Source organism: Nannospalax galili, unplaced genomic scaffold, assembly GCF_000622305.1.
Source record: "Nannospalax galili isolate Female #2095 unplaced genomic scaffold, S.galili_v1.0 scaffold54, whole genome shotgun sequence".
NCBI lineage: Eukaryota > Metazoa > Chordata > Mammalia > Rodentia > Spalacidae > Nannospalax > Nannospalax galili.
The window spans coordinates 15553928-15574057 of record NW_008341028.1 but is presented as its reverse complement, the minus strand read 5'-3'; the positions used below and the strand labels follow the sequence as shown (position 1 = coordinate 15574057).

Sequence of the window (20130 nt, the reverse complement as noted above, 5' to 3'; positions counted from 1 at the left end):
CATCGAATTCCCCTGGAACTGGAGTTAAGGACGGTTATAGCAGCCATGTGGGTGCTGGGAATTGAACCCGGGTCCTCTGCAAGAGCAGTCAGTGCTCTTTACCACTGAACTATCTCTCTAGCCCCAGCCCTCTTGAACTGTAAGCTCAAATAAACTCTTCCATCAGTTGCCTTGGTTGTAGTGTTTTATCAGAGCAACAGAAAAGTAATTAATACAGTTATATAGTGAGTTCCAGGCCAACCTGGGGTAGTACGACCCTGTCTCAAAGTATAAAACAAATTAAGAAACCAAATGACAAATGGCTGATGGCCCCAGAGCCTTGCAATAATCTTTAGAGTGCCATGTAAACCAAAATATGAATGATACATATCAAAAGGGAGTGGGAAGTAAACCAGAACCTCTGTCAATCCATGTTTAAGAAGGGGAATAAGGGGGCCGGAGTGGAGGGGACACGACTAAAATGACCAAATTAGCTAAAGGATAAAATTATATAAAGACAATACGTTCACAGGGTGAAAACTGGTGAGGATCTAGATTTTCTATTCTTTTTTGTTTGGAAACAGACTTTTTTTTCAGTGCTAGGGATGGAACCCCAAGTCTTGAGCATGCTAGGCTCTACCGTCGAGCTACATCCCCAGTCCTTAGTGTTGTTTTTAGGCAGGGTCTTCCTATGTAGCACAGATTGACCTCCAATTCTTGATTCTCCTGCCTGCACCTCCTAAGTGCTATGGTCAAAGGTGTGCACCACAGTGCCCAATGCGGCTTTCCATTTTTCTTTCTTTCTTTCTTTCTTTCTTTTCTTTCTCTCTCTCTCTTTCTCTTTCTTTCTTTTATTTTATGTGTATGCGTGCATTACCTCCATGTATATAAGTGCACCCATGTCATGCAATGCTCGTGGAGGTCAGGAGAGGCTGTCAGATCCCCTGGGACTGGACTTACGGATAGTTGTTAGCTGCCATGTGGGTGATGGGATTCGAACCTGAGTCTTCTGCAAGAACAGTCAGTGTTCTTAACTGCTGAGCCATCTCTCCAGCCCCTCTTTTTTAAAACTTTTATTTATTATTTTTAGGCTTTCCATTTCTTTAACCGGTGTTGTTCTTCTTTTCTGACTAGTAATAACTTACCTCAAAGTCTGTTTTCAACAGCACCAACTTTGACCCCATTCTTTGACCCCTTTGCTTCTGGCAACACTTTTTAGAAGTAACTAAATTGGACAGTTCAAAATTCCAAGGACTAATAATGGTTAGTGGTAGCCACTTACCCAGCATGCTTAAGGCCCTGGGTTCCAGGACTGCTAACAAAAAAAAATACTGCTGGGTGATGTGGCTTACATCTGTAACCCCAGCAACAGAGAGGCTGAAACAGGAGGATTGCCTTGAGTTTGAGGCTAGTCTGAAGTACATAGTGAGTTCTAGGCCAGCCTGGGCTACAGAGTGAGACACTGTCTCAAAAAACAAAACAATGTAAACTCAGCCAAATACACATGGCTGGAGGGGACATAGATCCTGGAGAAAATCCTATCCCTGTCATATATCTAGACAAATGAAAATGTGTTACCATATGCTAAATTTACAGACAAGCATACCTTACACCACTCATGAGAGAAGTTTCTTTTTGTAACAAATGGAGTCTACTGCAAAGTTCCACAACTGCAGAGAATATATGTCTGAGAGATGCCCAGTCCTAGGTGACACATCTACTGTTGAACCTCTACCCTTAAGGCTCATGGAACATAGTGGAACAAGGGGTTGAGAGAAAACTAGCCTATCCCTCAGCTCTTGCCAGTGAAGCTTTCTTATACAACAGAGTGTGATGCACACAGAAGGCCACAACTGATCAAGTTTTAAAGAATGGGAGACTGCAGAGTGTGTGTCCCTGGATAGGACTCCTGTGTTGAACCTCATCCACATAGCTCAGGGACCATTGTGGAAGACGGGGTGGAAAGATTCCAAGAGCCAGGGCTGGTTCATGAACACATGGAAGCAGAGGCTTTCAGGCCATGGTAAGCTTGCACATGTGAACATGTGGCAATGGTGGCTTTGGGCATAGGACTCATGCCCAGAGTGGAGTGAGAGAAATGGGTATCAGTCTGGCTCTAGACTGAGAACTACTGGAGACTGATTACTACTGGGTAAGGGAGAATAGGCCTTACTTATGGTCTCTGGATGGACAGACGAGACTCCAGTGGACGAATCTGTAGGACATCTGGGTACAAACGCTTGACTGGATAGGACTTAACATGTATAGCAGAATGCATGTGATCAGGTGGGGGATTAGGGGGTCATGGATGGGGGGGTGCCTAAATTTGATTGGGAAATGTTGTATGAAGTGTACAAAAGCTCAATAAAAAACTTTAAAAAAACAAAACAAAATGAAAGGGAGGAAAGAAGGGAGGGAGGGAGGGAGAATTTTTTAGTTTTGCTAAACTAAAACAGGATCTGCTAAGCTGAAGCATATCAAGAACGCCTGGACATAGTAATTGCTCACCTGCATCTGACCCTCCCCTTCTCACAGAAAGTCAAACAGGCCAGAGTTTAAGTAGAATTGGGTATAACAATAATACTGCAAATTAATCACATTTCCCACTGATTTCCATTATTTCATGATTTACACAGAAAAAAATATTGGCTGTACAAGAAAGTAAAAAGACTTTATAGGGGCTGGAGAGATGGCTCAGCAGTTAAGAACACTGGTTGCTCTTACAGAAGACCTCGGTTCAAATCCCAGCACCCACATGACAGCTAACAACTGTCCGTACCTCCAATTCCAGGGGATCCAACTGCCTCTTCTGTCCTCCGCAGGTATGGCATGACATGGGTGCACTTACCTCCATGCAGGCAATACACTCATACACATAAAATAAAAAATAATAAATAAAATATTTTAAAAAATAATAACAATAGGGCCTGGAGAGCTGACTCAGTGATTAAGAGCACTGGCTGCTCTTACAGAGGACCTGGGTTCAATTCCCAGCTAACAACCATCTGTAACTCCAGTTCCAGGGACTCCAACACCCTCTTCTGGCCTTCTTGGACAAGGCCTGTAACAGACAGGCCTCCATGAGAAATTCAGTTAATCCCCAAAATGCTGGAAAAAAAAAAAAAAAAAAAAAAAAAAAAAAGACAAGAAGAAAGCTATAGACATCTGGTTAACATACAAGATTTTTAAATTGTAACTATAATTGCTCTTATTGTGGAGAAGGTGCAACTTTCAGATGACACCACTCACAAAACGAGATTAAAATTTTGGAGAACTATACCAGAAAAGCAAAGGAAGACAGAAACTTCGCTCCTGGTTTGGTCAGCTGCAGAAGCAGGAAATGAATCAGCTGAATCGTCTTTCTTCCCTGCAATTCGAGTTCTGATGGGAAGCAGCTGAGAGACGAAGGCGGGAACGACAACACCAAATGGGGTGGAGACATCTGAGAGTGCTCCCGCTCCCACAACCAAGTGCGGCATGTGTAAAGAGGAGAACAGCCTTTGAAACTCAAGATTAAGTGCTCAGACAGCTCAGCAGCAAAGCTTCCCTCTCCTGTCATCCATGTTGAAACCCTCGTGCTAATTAGAAATCTGGGCAAATGTCACATATGGACTTAAGTGGAAATTTCTGAACGATATAAAACACAGATTCTGCATTAGACTGAAAATACTCAGAGTGAAGCAAAAGAAAAAAAATCCCCCTACTATGGAGATCATTAAGGCAAACTCCAGTCTTTGGGAAGCCTTATTACTTTTATTGTATTCAGACTTATAGATAACACCTGGTTTGGTTTTGTTTTATTTTGAGAATGAATCCTAATAGCAGAATGACAGTCAGCACATGTGTGCAAAATGGCAACTTTGAGAAAGCTGAGGGTGTGCAAAGACGTGGTTTGAACCAGATCCTCACTACAGGAGCCAAGCTTCACCCACATAATCAGTGTTTTCTGCAGCTGCCTTCATTACCCTTACATATTTCTAATTACTTTTGAGTTCCTGTGATTATAGAAAGTGTTTAGTAATTATTTTGCTTCTAACCATTGCTTTTCTCTTCTTTATTTTATGACACAAAGATCATCTCCTACAAGCTCAGGGGAGGTATGGCAAAATCCCAGGGCCATCAGCATGAATGAGATTTACTTAATCTATAAGAAAGTATTATTGTAGATTCAACAAAACACTTTAAGAAATGGGTGAGCCTGGAAAAAGCATGATGTAGTCTTTGACCACAGTATGTTTGTAATCATGCCATGTAAGCCAAAATGAGCCTCTTATCTAGCTGTAGCCAGATATCTTTTACAATCAATCTGGTCATTCATTCTATCTGTAAACCTTCTTGGAATGACCTTTAAAACCTATTTCAACTCCCTCCATATCTCTGCTATGACTACTCTCGAATCTTCCTCCAGTCTCCTCAGGATGAATATAATTGGTTTATAAAGAGTTTGAGGCATTTAAAGTCTCATTAACACTCTGCCGTAAGTCCTCTGCTTCCAAATCTACTTCCATATATTGGGCATTTGTTTTGCTTGAGTTTCAATTCCAGGCACACCAATATGAATTGGATATCTATTGTATGCCAGACACAGAGCACTACAGAAGTTTCTTTGGGTCAAGAATCCATATTCACATAACTGGATATTTGTCAGCTGTCGTCGAAGAGGGTGGTCCTCTGCTTCACTGACATCATGTTTTCTCACAAAGGCACTCATGTGTGCTGTCGGGCTCAAGCCCCACTGTTTGTTGGCTGGAGAGACTCCTTGAGGGTACTCAGGATCATCCACTTGGAGCGCTATACACTTGTAGGTAAGTGTGGCATTGACCCCAGAGCCTTTAGAGATTCCCCACATATACCAGCCCCGAAGAAATGGCCTTTGTGAAGGGAGCATGGCCAAGTCACAGATGGAGGGTCAGGCAGACTTCCAGCACCCTCAGGTTGGTCTGGGCCTCACAAGTGGTTTGAATAGACCAGACAAAAAACTTTAGCTCCCAGCGACCACTTGGGGCATTGGAGACTTTCTCTTTGGGAGTGTCCTTGACATGGAGGTTGTTGTAATGAAAGCAGAGAGACAGAGCCTAAAGGCATGTTCCTTTGCCCTCACAGTATCCATTCCTGGGTGGTAAACAGGGCTTCCCTGTGTCTATGGGGAAAAAATCAGAGATGGGAGGTGACCTGAGTGTATCTCAGTGGTTTGGGACCTAGCCAGGCCTGAGTATCATTCTCAGGAACCTAAGTGAGCATGGTGTGGGAAGGTGAAGCCTGAGAGACTGGGGGCCAATCCTACCCACGAGGCCTTAGCAAACCAGACCTGTCTTGCTTTGCAATCTTCCTGGCGGTCTTGGCTTCCACTCCTCCTCTTCTTCCTGCTCATGAAGACCCTGGCTAGTCTCCTTCAGACCCTGGTCCATTGGTTCAACAAAATAGCAGCATCCTGGGCATCCTGACACGAACTGTTGGCAGAATCAACTCAGTTGAGAAGGAATCAGAGGCCCCAGAGATGAGGGCAGGATCCCTTTCCACAGAGGCATCTGGGGACCAGGAGCCCCCCTCAATGCTTGATCCCTTGGGAGATCCGGGGGCCTCAGTCAGGGTCATACCTGGCCCAGTTCCCTCAGCCCTGACTACATCTACAGCCCACATGACCCTTGACTCTCAGCCAGCGTCCTCTGGAGCTGAGCCTATAGAGGAAATGTTGTTGGCCCCTGCAGCTATAGAAACAGTTGCTATGTTATCACCACAGGCTTCTTCTGCACGTGGGCACAAGTACAGTACAGTCCCCAAGTTGTGTGTGACAGCTTCCACCTCTCCAACCTTGAAGACAGTGGTCACACCTAAACCAATGTGGCAGTCAGAGCTCCCTTTACCCCCATACTTCCTAAACCCATGCCTGGAGCCCAGCACCTGCCACGGCACACCTCCAGTCCCAGTGCTCAGATACCATCTGCATGGAGGAATGGCCATTCCAGGCCAGAGGTGTCCCCATCTGTAACATTAGCTCCAAGGAGCTCCCTGGACCTGGCTAATCTTCCATGGATGCCTAACACATGGGCAGCCACAGAACACTTGTTGCCTGCATTCACAAGGAGATCAGGGATGGATCTGACCTCCCAGGCCTTCACGATGGGCTCAGGGCCATCTGAAAACAGTGTAGCTTCTGGCACAGGCTCAGTGTCCAGTGGTACTTCTATACCGCTGTTACCCTCAGCAATATCACCTTCATATCCGTCCTCCCCACCACCACCTTCACCCTCTTCCCCACCAGCATTGCCCCTGTTCTTATCCCCATCCACATCTTTGTCCCTCTCCCCACTGCCGTCCCTGCTCCTGGCCTCAGCTTCCTCTGTCACTTCTAGAGCCAGGGACTCTCCTGAACCTTCTGTGTCCGTAATTACACCCTCAACCACAGACTTTCCCATCAACTCCTCCAGCTATACACCTGTGCTGCCACCCCTGACAGACCTACAGCCAGCCACTCATCAAGGGACAGTCTACCCTGAGCCATGGGTCCCTAACAGCCTAGTCCCCATGGGCACCCTCTCCCTCCAACAGTCCTCCAGCCTTCCCTCTGCCTCACGTAGCTCTGGCTTCACAAAGTTATCTGTGGATGCAGGCCCCACCCAGTCCTCTGGCCAGGTTGTGTCTTTGTAGAACTTGGGTTCCTCCACTCCAAGACCCAGTCCTGTGACCAACTTTGTGACCTTCAGGATCAACAGTAAAGGCTTCTCAGTAGCTGTCTGGAAGCTGATACCACTGGAGCACCGGCTGTTGAGTAGACTTATCTATCACCAGGTACAGCACCTGGGTAGGGAAATGTGGCTGAGGATGGTCCTGCCTGCTCTGCTTTCCTTCTGAGTAAGCCAGGCATAGCCGTAACATCTAGGACCTAACTCCTTGAGAGCAACTAGACATGACAGTGATCCTGACCATGCTCAAGAAAGTCTAATGAGTATCGTGCTGTGATCCCAGGAAGAGTCAGTGGAGTGAGGAACCAAGGAGAGGCCAAGCAGAAATACTTCATGGAAGTCAATACAGAAGGGAAAATCTCACAGTGGGGAGGCCTCATCCACCAGAAACTAGAGCAAGATCTCTCTCTGTGCAGTGATGGCTTTTTATCAGCACACAGCCCTCTTGCCTTAGCATACTGAAGCCCAGTTCTTGTCTCCATTCTGGGACCAGGAGCAGGGCAGGTATGTTGGCTGGAAACTGCCATTTTCACCTGTCATCTAGGGCAACGTTCCTGCCCATTCGTTCACTGATTCAATCCTTAAGTTAGTTCATTTTTCTGTACAACTCAGGACAACTACAGGAGCAAAGGAAGGTTCCTGTTGTAGGGGCTGTGGTCCAGGTATAATCTAGACTGGGTTATAATCATGACAAGTTGTGTGAGGGAATACAGCAGGCTAGCAAACTGCCAGGGTGAGTTGTCTTGCACATAGATGTCTACCACTGAGATGGAGGTTTGTTGTTTATTTTGTCTGTTTTTTGAGACTAGTAGCCCCAGTTAGCCTGGAACTTGTTTGTAGACCAGGCTGGCCTCGATCTCACAAAGAGCTACATGCTTCTACCTCCCAAGTGCTGAGATTAAAGGTGTGCACCACCATACCCAGCATCTTTTTGCTTTTTGACACAGGGTCTCTCATGTAGCCAAGCCTGGCTTTGAAGTGATCTCTTGTGTGTTTCTCTCCCATATGCTGTGAGGCTGAGCTACCATACCTGGCCTGGTTGTTTTTATGGCCAGTTGGTTGGTTGGAGGCTTGGTTTTGTTTGGGGTTTTGGTGTTAGAGTAGGCTATCACTATGTCCCAGGCTGACAATGAACTCATGAGTCACCTGCTTCAGCCTCCTGAGTACAGTGGTTATAGGCATGCCCCAGCACACTGGCAGTGGGGACAGTTAGCTAGGATTGAGAGAGGCAGTCACATTAAACAGGAGAGGTTTCTTAGGTGGAGGGGCAAAGGGAACAGTGTTTGAAAGACCTAAGCAAAAAGGTAGTCCGAGTTGCAGAGGACCTCTATGGCAAATGGAGGCAAAGGCAGGGGTGGCAGGCAAGACTGGCAGCTGTTGGGATGCAGAGCCCATTATGACTGGACTGTAGAGGCAAAACTGCCCATGCATAAACCCAAGATAGCTGGATCTAAGTCAGGGTTTCCCTCACGCTGCTGGAGGGAAGCAGCCTGGACAAAGCCCATCAGGACCAGGATCAGTGAGACCATTGAAGAGGCCAGAGCAGATGGATGAGACACAAGGTAGAGATAAGCAGGCTGATCTCCATGCCTCCGCCTGTTTTCAGCTCCAGCCCACCTACCATGAGGCCTTCTCCAGCTGCAAGCGTGTCAGTACCCTGCTGTTTTGGTGAGTGCGCGTAACTCTCAATTGATCCATACCTTCACAGCACAGGGCCCTAAGCCAGGCTGCCTAACCTGCATGTGTGTCCGGAGCACCCTGGCCCATAAGGGTGGGTAAGAACCACATCTGGTTCTGCCACCAGCTGTGCTGAGTGACCTCAGCTGGCCTTCCTGCTGTTTTCTGTTAGGATTTGGATAGTAATAAGAGAATTTTCTGAGTACAGCAGGAAGACAGGCAACAAGAGCATCAGGCCACTTATTCTGGGGCCAAGACCATGTAAATGATATGTAAATAAATGCAAATTCTTGGTGGGACTCTCAGTCTGGACTGTTAGGAAAGTGGATGTTATTGAAATCCAAGGCCAGATTTACTACTGGACTGTAGCTGTACCATTTCGTGAAAGGATGAGCGGGTCAAAAATCACTGCAGATCCTTAAGTACAGAGCTCAGAGTGGACCCTGAATTCTATAAACAACTTCCTCCTAGTACAGGAATTTAATTAAAGGCTTGAATACCTCCAGAGATGGAGAGCTCATCATCTATCCATAATCTCAGCTGCTTAGAAAGTTCCCATTTAAAGAACTGAGGTCCTCTTCTATGACTTCCCTACCTGGGCCTGAGTTCATTTTATCTCCCCATCCCTGGGATGGCACAGGTGCTCAAAAGAAGGACAAATACTATTTTAGATTCCGAGCCTGCTTATTTCCAGGTCTGTCCCTGAGAGCTCCCTGAAGGAGCTACAAGGATGCTGCTCCCAAGACATGAGCAATTGGTTACCTTTCTGTGTCTGCCTGACTAGCCTCTTGAGAGCTCACAGTCAGCTGTGACCTCCCTGAGACACACTCCACTCTAGACTTTCCCTGGGTGAGACTCGCGGTGTTCCTGTGCGAGCCAGCTTGATGAGGAGTCCAAAGGAATTCATTTTCACTGCCCACCTGTGGTGTGCACTCCTGCCTGCACCCTTCAGGCCTCACCACAGCCTTCCAGGAAAAGGGTTCATCATCCCCATTTACCAAGGAGCCCACCACCATTGCAGGGGTCATGTGACTGCTTCAGTCTACAGCTAGCAGCTGCCCTCTAGACTTCCCTTCTTCGGGACACTGCCTTCTGTACCATCCATCTCTAGCTCATCCCTGCTGGCCCCAAATGAGCATATGACTCTTATCTACAGGCCTGGTTCTGCAGAAATTCAAGCCTCCCTAGTGTTTGGTCGGCCAAGTCCTTCAGCCCTCGAAACTCTCTGGACTTTGTACCACAAAGTGAAGGCCTCCAGATGGTTGCTTGGGCACCTGCCCCTGGCTGAGAATAGCCTTTCCTCTGATGGTGAGTCTAGGGCAGCCTCACCACTGCCTGCCCCATGCCTCCTTACCCACTGATGGGGGATGCTGAGTGGGCTTCCTGGAGGGATCTAATTCAGTTTGCCCAGGCCCTGAGCAGGCCATGGTAGAAAAGGAGGTTCCTCTAGCTCTCCAGACTTCTGTATGTGTCTCTGTAGGGTCCAGTTTGACTGACCTTGCCCTGGAGACCATCAGCATCAGCTTCACTCTCACGATGCCCTTCCTGCCCCAGCTGCTTCTACCTAGTTCTCGACCTTTTTTCCTTTTGGAAAAGCAAATCTTCCAACTGGTGAGGTTGCCTGACCACCCCCACTCCCACATTTACCCACCTCCCCACCCCCACCCCAACCCCACTTCTGGAATTGGAATGCTCTCTCTGCCTCCCTTGACAGCAAGCCTCCATAGCTTTCAGTGGGAGCAACAGTGCCCAATGGAGGCAGCACCAGTTTGGTGCTGTGAGGGAAGGCAGGCATGGAGGAAGCCCAGCCCTGCTCTGGGAGTAGGCTGTCTGAGGGAGGAGGATGCTCTGGGAAGCACATGACCAGGCTGTCACCAGACAGACCTACCCAGGAGGCCACACTGGATGAGGCTCTTAGAACCTTCCTCACCTTGTCCAAATACTGGCCCCAACCTACACTGGGCCTCAGGACAGGCAGCTCCCAGCCAGCCTGACCCCCAGGACTTCTTGCAGATCACCCCTGAAGTGTCAAGATTCTAAAAGGCAGACCCCCAGGACAGGCCCCTGTTCCTCTTCAGGTGAGTTAAGTCCCACTCCTGCTCACCTAGACTGCTTGGCTCCTCTCTTAGAGGCTTGTCTCTGGGGCAGCTCTACCCCGACCCAAAGCCAGAACATATACATGTAGGTTGAGGACCACCAGAAAAGGACTTTGTGCCTAGGTGGCTTGAGCCAATCTCATAGAGCTGTGCCCTTGGAGAGATGGGGAGGTGGGATGTACACATGGGAGCTCAGTGCTTGCTTATAGAAGCATGTGGAGGCAAAGAGCCTGTAATCCTGCACCCTCCCATCCTTCCCTAGAAACATGAACCAGTGGGTGAGCATTTATATGGAATACAAGTTCCAGAGCCCCATCCCCACCCACTTCCAAGGCCTGGCCAATCACCTTGCCCATGAAATAACAGATCCTACGCTCCAGAAATCCAGCATAGTGGCTAATGGTGAGTCAGTCTGAGCCCCACGTGTTGCTCTGGGTCAACAGCTTCCTACCTCTCCAGGCCTCCTGTTCCCTCTGAGAATGGGCAGAACTCTCAGCAGCAAAGCTCATATGCCAGGCCACAGGGAGAAGCATCTCCTGGTGTCAAGTCTGAGTGAGTAGGGCAAACATCACTCTTCTATTAGATAGATTAGAGCAGGAGCTGGCAGATCCTTGCTGTAAAGGGCCAAAGAGGAAATATTTGTGCCCTGTGTGGCACAGGGGAGCTTCCAGCTCCTCCCTTATAGGGAAAACACAGCCAGCCCTAGGGAATATGTTACAGCGGGTGAGCTGCCTATGTTCTAGTAGAACTTTATATATAAACATGGAAATTTGTGCATCATAAGCTTTTCATGCCATAAAATGTTCTACTTTTGATGTTTTTAAGCTTGTCTCAAAAAGACCAAAAAAAAAAATCTAAAAGCCATTTTAGTCTCAACAAAAGTAGGCATAAAGGATGGTCCCTCAGACGAAGTTCGTTGACCACACAGCAAGAGCAGTGGGATTTGGGCAAGGAGCCATGGACCAGGGTGTGGTCCTGTCCCAGAGCTCCCAGGAGACCAAGGCCTTGGCTGATGTCACTGCCCCACCCTATCACTCCAGGGGAGAAAGCAGAGCTAGCATTATACAAGATGTGGTTCCTGATCCTGGGTCACCCTATCACTGTGGCCTTGGAGAAGAGAACTAGACCCGAGTCCCAGAAGCTTCGAGGACAGCTGACAAAATGGGTGATGTGGGAAGATGGAGGTGGAAGGGGAGGGATGTAAGGGTGGGCCAGGATGTGACAGAGCTTGTGACCCTCTTTGTCCTCTCCTGACTCCAGCTGACCTCAGTCCTCTACTCTCTGAAGAACTTTGGTCAAGGGGTGGTGGATGAATTCCAGTAAGTCTACAATTCTGAGGGCAGGTCAGGGAGCTGGATGAAATGGTCTCTCTGCATCCCTCCAGCCCTCTGAAGTCTGTCATGATTCTCCTAGACAGGAGCCACTAACTGCCAAAGTGCATGCTGCTTTCCTTGGGACTGGGCCAGCCCAGGCCATCATTCACACCCGTGTGAAACAGGCCCTAGGCTTCCTGCAGGAAATGGAGGGTCTCTAGTTAGAGATGGTCATCCCAGTCCTTGGTCAGTGCCCCCTTCCTCTGTCTACATCCTCCAGCCCTCTGCTACTTCCCTCCCACTCACTGCCTTGCTGGTTCTGCCTCCCTGGCCTTCCCTCCTGCATACAGAACCACATGACCATGTCTGCTCTGATCCCTCCTGTGAGTCCCCAGGGTACCCAGGTTCCAATTCTCCTGGGACCACCTACCAGGCCTCAAGGTCTCTGAGGACTTTGAGAATAGGGAACCCATCTCAGCCCCAGCCTTCCTACTCTGCTCCAGGCACCCCCAGCTCCAGAGCCTCCAGCAGCCCCAGCTATGGACTCATGCTGAACCTCTTGCTGATCGCATCTCTTCTTGTCCTGGCGAGTCTGGCCAGATAAGGGCTTCTTCCTAGAGCACAGGCTGAGCCTTTGAGCCCTTGACTCAAATGGAGCCTGCTGTATACCTGAACCTGGACTCTCCTCAAGTGCCACCTGGAGTTTCCACCTGGGACTTGGGCTTGACCCCAGGACTCCATCTCCTTAGCTAAGTTGCCAAAGTAGAGGACCTGCCTTGGGGAAACTGAAACCCCTCCCCAGCAATGGTGACACACCACAAGGTGTGGAGCCCCCCTTCAGCCAGGCAAGCAGAGACTGACCACCATGGTTGCCCTGAAATGATGTGGAGGGAGTACCTGTGTGACCTGACAAACCTCCTCAGGAGCTATTGCCACAGTGCTGGGTTGGTACAGTCTACCCTGACCTGGGAAGAAGCCAAGGGGTGATTAGGCGTGACAGAAGCAGACCTTAGGGCCTTAGGCCATATGAGGAAAACTGGGATAGAGAGTAGAGATGTGTGGTGAGGTCTTAGCTCCCCAACACATGAAGACTCTGCCAATGGCCACTCCAAGTCCTTGACAAGGTCCCAGATGATGCCCCAACTTAATGACCCCTTTTTTCCTACTTGCCCTTCACCTTGAATCCAAGGCCAGGGGGACGAAGGAGGGCAGCATCAGCCAGCAGATATTTGTTTATGAGTGAAAGGGTCCTGCCTTGTAGCCCAGGCTGGCCTTTAACTCACTACATAGCCCAAGCTGGTCTCAAATTCACAGTGATTCTCTTGCCTCTGTCTGCAGGATGCTAGGATTACAGGCATATACTACTATGTTCTGTTTTGATTGTCTCCAGGTATTATTCCTGACTCATGTGTCTCTTTCCTCTACCCCAGGTACCCTGTGTGCTGCTCCCTACTTCACCAAGAAGCAAACTCCATATCTCTCCTTGGTCATATCACCTCAGTTCACCAGGGGCTTCCAAACAGCGTCTCAACCATGGGAAGTGAAGCTCCTGGAGTCCAGAACACAGAAGGCAAGGCCCCAGCCCAGGGCCGCAGAGCCTTAAAGATTGGACTCTAAGCTCCCACCTCACCCCATTCCCATGCTGCATAAAACTGGGGAAAACACTCTCCCATTTCCACGGCCATGAAGGCTGGCCCTGTGTGGGGCTTCACATTCTCTCAACTCACACCTTTCCAAGGAGGGAGGCAGCAGTTTCCTTCCTAGATAAGGCATAGGCCCATGGGCTCCCTACAAGCTACACAGTTGGACCAGGACAGAAGGAGGAGTCAGGCCCTATGGTGGGTTCTTACTACCACCCTCTTTCCACAAGACTGGGTATCACGCTGGGGAAGATGAGAGAACAAGAGCCAGTTTGCACACACAGAGCATGTAGGGCGAGAGCCACAGAGAGTGTCCTATCTAGTACATACGTGTCTACCAAGACCCCTGAGGTGGGGCCATTCAAGACAGACCCCAGTGACTTCCTAGTGCTCCCAGGAACAGAGTAGAGGGAACAGCAGCCCGTAAGCTTCCCTAGTGCTTGTGAAAACATCTCCAACCTCAGAAGGGGGCCAGAGTCTCATCCATGAAGGAACAGCAAGGGACAGGGCTGGGCCTCTGGATTTAAGGCAGTCATCTCTAAAAGATGCTTAACTGTGGGCCTTCCAGTGTGTCCAAGTGAGAAATAGTCAAAAGTTAGCATGAGAAGTTGTTTTCAGTTCAAGACATTAGCTTACACAGGCATCAGTGGGACGTGGGAGGGAACCCACAGGAGGTGCCCAGCTCTGAAGACTGACACAGGGCTGATTAGCACCAGTCTAGAGGGTGAGGCTGCCACACAGTGACTCAGCCACTTAGAGTGTGGACTCGGCCAGGCTCCAAGGATAACCACTCTGGTCAGAGAGGTCTTAGATCAAGGACGACCCAAAAGCCCCTTAACCGGTCTGGGATTGAGGCTATGAAAGGGAGGCAGGTTACAAATTTCTGTGAAACAGTAAGGCAGGCAAGGCCTTAAACCCAGAACATGAGAAGGGTGGGACTCTGGTGTATTGTGGAGTGGGCTTTGATCATTTTGTCAGAAAAATCAGACCGGGTACCTTATAAGACCATTTGGTGAACTTTACATTTTCTTCGTTTCACATTTTTATCAGTAGTTAGACACGGTGAGTGGAAAGCATCACAGAGCTTCAAGATATTACAGAGTGAGCTGGGCATGGCAATGCATGCCTTTAATCCCAGCACTTGGGAGGCAGAGGCAGGTGGATCTCTGAGTTAGAAGTCAGCCTGGTCTACAAAGTAAATTCCAGGCTAGGTGGGGATACAGGGAGATCCTGACTCAAATGACAGAATAATGACTCAAAATGACAGAATAATAAAACATCTCAGGGTAGTAGAGATGTCACAGAGCAATAAAACATCACTGACTAGTAAAACATCACAGAGTTGCATTTCAAGATATCTACCTAGTAAGTAAAACAAAACGAAACTACAAAATAGTCTAAGCTTAGAAGGAGATTAAAATATAAGAATACAGTTTGGTTATAAGAATATAACTTCTCTTTATCAAGTCAATAGACCCAGAGAGGAGAGGGGACCCAGCAGCCTAGACCATGGGCTTACCCAGCCAAAGGCAGGGGTCAACACCAAGACAATAAGGAGGGGGCCAAAAACATCACCATGTCAGGTTGACAGCGATTGGTGGCAGGGGTCTCTGTGGAATAGAGCTCTGAATTCACAGCCCTGAATGGTCCATACCCCAACTCAGCATCCCCAAGCCTAGCCTAACATGCACACACAGCCCAAGGAGCCACACTCTCCAGTCTACTTCTAACTAAAAGGCCAGCCGAATAGTGCAAGCCAAACCAACCCTCTGCGTGTTGTGAGGCCTAGCTCTCTCCAGGAGAGTTCCTCTTCCTAGGAGTCTGGTATTCTCTCTAGCTGTGCCTTTGTCTTAGCAGCCTTGGGACTGTGAGTTCAGGGTTCCTACCCTTCTATAAACCAGCCTGATCCAGGCCTCACCCAAGATCTTACAGAAAGACAGCGTTCAACCACACCTAGTACACTCAGTACACAGTGAGCTTCAGGAGGTGGCATAGATCAAGAGGGAAAAGGAACTCTCGGGGACTTGCATGATTTTTCCTACTGCAGTACATGCAAATTGACAGAGGCAGTCCACTTGGAAAAGCTGACTACAGAACAGCTCCTACCAGTCTTTCTTAGGGATAGGATGGGTATGGAAGACATGCCTCCATGGCCCACAGACTTGTCACAGTATCCCTGCAAAGATCCGGCCCCATGCTCCAGCTGAACAAATCACAGCATGAAAGCTGTCTCCTGGCTAGGTTTTGGGCCTCAGCCCAACACAGAGGGCTCCTCAACCCTGTGGGGCAGGTGCTAATCACCATCCTAACTATAGGAAAAATGAGGCAAGGCATAGATGATTTGTCCAGATGACCCCAGAGCTGTACTGGCCAGCAACCGATGGCAGGGCCTTTCCAGGACGTGAAGCCTGAAGGTGAAATTTTGCTTCTTCCACCTCCACCCTGAGGGCAGCGCATTCTGCCCACATTTACAGAGACCCAGGCCTCGGAGAAAGCACTATGCAGTCCATCTCCAGGGCACCGGCCTACAGACCTGGAATCCATGCCTGCAGGACCTCAGGTCTTGAGGCTCAGCCCCTGTACCTGTGGGAAAAGAGGCAAGGCCAGGACTTTAGCAAGGGCCTGGTAAGCAGGAGAGATGATGCCCCTGATGACTCTGGGCACCTCTTGTTGAGGACAGGCAGGGAAAACCACAAGACTGAAGGGCCTAGTCCTTCAGGAGTTATACGTATAGTGTCTGAGTCCCTATATAGACCTATTATTCGCTCCTTTGAATCATTTCCTTGCAGGCTGACCATGTAGATTCGGCATTTGTACTAACCCCACCAAGAGTTCTAAAGAGAGGGAGATGGGATTCAGAGAAGACCCTCCAGGGAAAGGATCACAGGAGTAAGGAAGATTTGGGCGGGGCCTCAGGGCAGTCACAGAAGTGGGGAACAGGCCTTCCTTCCTGTGAGACCTGCCAGGGGGACCCGGGAGGGCCATAGGTGGAGTGATGAGAATGTTTTGGAAGATAGTGGGCATTCTCAAACTCACTATTATTGCTGGGCAGAGCTGGGTCTACACACCCAAAAAGTAGGTCCTGGTTTACTCTGGCTTTCACAGTACCCAGGAGATCTGAGCTGCCCATGAACCTAGACCCAGACCTGTACCTATACTGACCCCTGGCTGCAGTTAGATGTGTAGAGAACTCACCTTATGAGTGGAGGCTTGGGTTCCTCCCTAGCATGAAAGGTACAGGAAAGGCATGCAGAGGCTAGGCCAGACAGGACTCCAACCCTAGGCCTTGAAGCCCCACCCACCCCCAAGGGCCCAAGACGATTTACCAGGAAGAGATGACAATGAATTCCTAGGCAGCAAAGCCTGGAGGACAGCATGTGATTGGGTGAAGAGAAGACTGCTAATAGGGAGACTTCAATTTATTGCCTTCTGGACACCATAGCCCTGAGAAGAACCAGGGCCATCTTCCTGAAGTCTCTGTTCCTCAGTTTGCCCTAAGAAGCAGGACCAGAATGATTGCCTCTGTGGCTACAGGGCAGAACAAAGCCTACTGTTTCACAAGGAGGTAAATAGGCTATGTTCAGAGGAGGCAAGACCTCCTCTGATGGGGCAGGAAAGAAATGTGAAGGAAATGAGTCTTTGAGGAGAAAAAAAGTATGCAGAGGGGCTGGAGAGTTGGCTCAGTGGTTATGAGCACTGGCTACTCTTGCAGAAGACTGGGTTTTGGTTCCCAGCACCCACATGATGACTAACAACCATCTGTAACTCCAGTTCCAGGGGATCCGACGCCCTCTTCTGACAACATGGGTGCACTTAAATATATATGCAGGCAATATACTCATACACATAAAATAAAAAAAAATATTTTTAAAAAGAAGATAGCCAGAGGAAGGAACCCTGGTAAGCTCCTAACTCAGGTGACTCCATTTTTGTTGTCTGCCTGACTTTACAAGTGACTTGGCCATATAGAGCCTGAATTGAGCCAGAGTAATGTGTAGGACACACACACACACACACACACACACACACACACACACACGGGTGGGGGGGGTGTTAGGTTTTGGAAGGCCCAGCAGACACCAGACAGGCCATGCTGGATCTACTATGTATACATCATTGAGACTTTTGAGTCTGCAGGCTAACTGGAAAGAAACAAAGAGAGGCCCTGCTTAAGGGAAGGACTGGGTCCAGCTACCCAGACCAGCTTCTGACAGGGTGCTCCCCACCTCTGGGAGTGGGGAAGGGGCCCTGAAGTTCCTGTAATCCACAGCTCCTTCCACCAAGTAGATCTAGGAGTGATGAGCACTCCACTCCCTTGACTGTGTCTTCTTGGAAGGGTCTCCATGACCCAGGAGGGAATCTACCTAGAGGATACCAGATAGGAAATGGCAGCCATTGGGAGTGCCAGTTCAATACTGAGCTCTTCTGCTCTGAGCATCACTTCTACTGCTCAGCTCAGGCCCAGGAATCAGGGCTTGAAGAAGCATCTCTATGATCATTACATCTTTGCCCAAGTACTTATGTCCAGACTGTGCAAAGACCAGCAGTCAGGAAGAAGGGGACAATAGTTATAGGTCCCCCAGCAGGCAGGGCTCTTGGTGGGCTGCACTGGGGAGGCACTAGACAGATCTGTAGAAAGCCAGTCCCTTAGCTGGGAACACATACTGCCTGCTGAGCTTGGAGATGCCAGGGTAGTAGTGGGCAGTGATGGGGAAGACCTGGCCTCTGGAAGTTGATTTTAGTGTCTACAGGGCCTGGAGGTGGAAGGGCATGCTGGAGAGGGCTACCTAGGCTCTCCCACACCTGGTTAGTTTGTAGGGTTTGAGAAGCAGTGACCACGCTTGGGATCCTAGGATATGAATTAGGAGTTGGGGCTAGATTTAGGGTTTGCCAAGGTGCCCACATGATCATACCACACTAATGATTCCACCACACTCTCTTCTGAAGAGTTCTGCAGCTGTCTTATTCTGGTTACTGGTGGAAAAAGAAATAAGGGTGCTTCCCCTCTTTCAGGTCTCATATTTAGGGAAGGTCTCAAAAGGCTAAGTACCCCCTCCCCAGATTCTTGTGACAGGAGCCTGGAAACTGGGTTCCTTTAGAACAGAAATTACTAGAGGCACAGTAGCCAGGCTGAGTGTTGTCAGGAGGCATGTGCCTTTCTGGGCAGTGGCTCAAATGCCCAGAGTTGGGGACCCCAATGGCAGCAGCAGCATTCCCAAGGAGCCCCACCTTCCTGCCAATGTCAGCCTAACACAGGTATCCTGGCCAGCCAGGGGGAAGATACTCTACAGTCCACTGCCTGGGGAATCAAAGGAGATCCTGGAAGGGCTACACTGGAGGAGGTGGCCAGGGAAGAGACCCAGAGAGCACAGGGACAACAGTCAGCAAAAGGCCAATACCTGCTGGTCAGATCTCCCCAGCTGGGGAGCAGCCCAGACTGGAAGCACCCTCCATTTCCAGCAGGGAAATCAAAGAGGCATTGCCATTCAGAGCAGACTTGGGCCCTGCTCTCAGCTGCCCTAGAGAGCTGACAGTGATGTGGTGGTTCAGCTACCAACAACCAAGGAAGAAGACATCTACAGGTTACCAAAGAGTCTTCACAACCACCCTATTTTCCTCCTTCCCAGGATCACAATTTTGGAGAGAACTGTTCTTCCCAGTAACCTTGCAGACTCCACTTGTCAGCAGACTGGCTGCTGGGGCCCTCATCCTTTTACCTTGGGCTGCAGCATTAACTCATCAGGTGATAGCAATGTGGGTCTAGTAAGGCCCCCTGGAATAGAGCATAACTCAGGCAGGTCTGGAATAGGCCAGTGGGAACATGAGCTAAATACAGAGTCATGGCCTGCCCAGAGAGGCCAGAACCGCATTTGGATCTTCACACAGCCCGACTTGGTGTGACCCCCCTCAGCAAATACCCAGCCATTTGTTTCCTAATCTGTAACCTGAGGGGAGGAGCATGTTGGCGGTCAATGTTACACAGAACATGGCTCTTGAACCCAACTCAGACACCTTAGGAGTTTGATTAAATTTCAGATTCCAGCTGGGCTTGGTGGACACAATCTTAGCACTTGGAGGCTAAGGCAGACAGACACAAGTAATAATCAGCAGCATATAAAGCTAGGATTTGAATGCAGGACTTGGAAATTACTGATCAAAAACATGGGATGTGTCTCTCTGGCCCTGGGTGGAGACATGGCACACTCTAGATGAAAGGTTGGCATATAACAAGGAAAAGAGAAGGATGACAGAGGAAAACTGACATCCCCTCCAGGTTGTCCCTGCAGTGACAGTGTGTGTGGTGCTAGCCAGGTACTATACTTTGGATATAGTTTCAGCATACCCCTGAAGTTGAAATTTTATCCCCATTTGTGAAATACAAGAGGTTAGGAACTTAAAACCACTGTACTTAGAGGTGGGGCCTTTGAAGAGGATTAAAATCTTCAGGACAGAGATCCATTATCCAATACTGGTGGCTCTGTAAGGAGACCAGAAGATTCACATGTATGTGTCCTGACTCTTGCCATGTTGTACCCTGATCCACCTTGGGACTCTGCTAACAAGGCTATCCCCAGATGTGGCTGCTCAACCTTGGACCTCTTGAACCATCAGCCAACGCTGGGTGTGGCAGTACACATTTATTCTCAGCAGTGGGGAGGCTGGGGCAGGAGGATTGCTGGGATTTCCAGGCCAGCTGGAGCTACACTGTTGAGACCCTGTCTCAATATAAAAACAAAACCCA

At 49.0% G+C, this 20130-nt stretch overlaps 1 protein-coding gene across 1 annotated transcript in view; it reads left to right on the top strand.

Moving 5' to 3' along the window:
• LOC103736923 (taste receptor cell protein 1) overlaps positions 1-14520 on the top strand; it is a 26112-nt gene extending 11592 nt beyond the window's left edge. The window contains 11 exon segments of the mRNA XM_029565107.1: positions 2766-2801; positions 4052-4076; positions 4683-4784; positions 6684-6768; positions 8269-8330; positions 9496-9647; positions 9820-9950; positions 10353-10417; positions 10698-10837; positions 11476-11600; positions 13179-14520. Of these exon segments, the coding sequence (XP_029420967.1) occupies positions 2766-2801; positions 4052-4076; positions 4683-4784; positions 6684-6768; positions 8269-8330; positions 9496-9647; positions 9820-9950; positions 10353-10417; positions 10698-10837; positions 11476-11600; positions 13179-13292 (1037 nt within the window). The 3' untranslated portion in view covers positions 13293-14520.
• The last annotated feature ends 5610 nt before the right edge of the window (positions 14521-20130 follow it).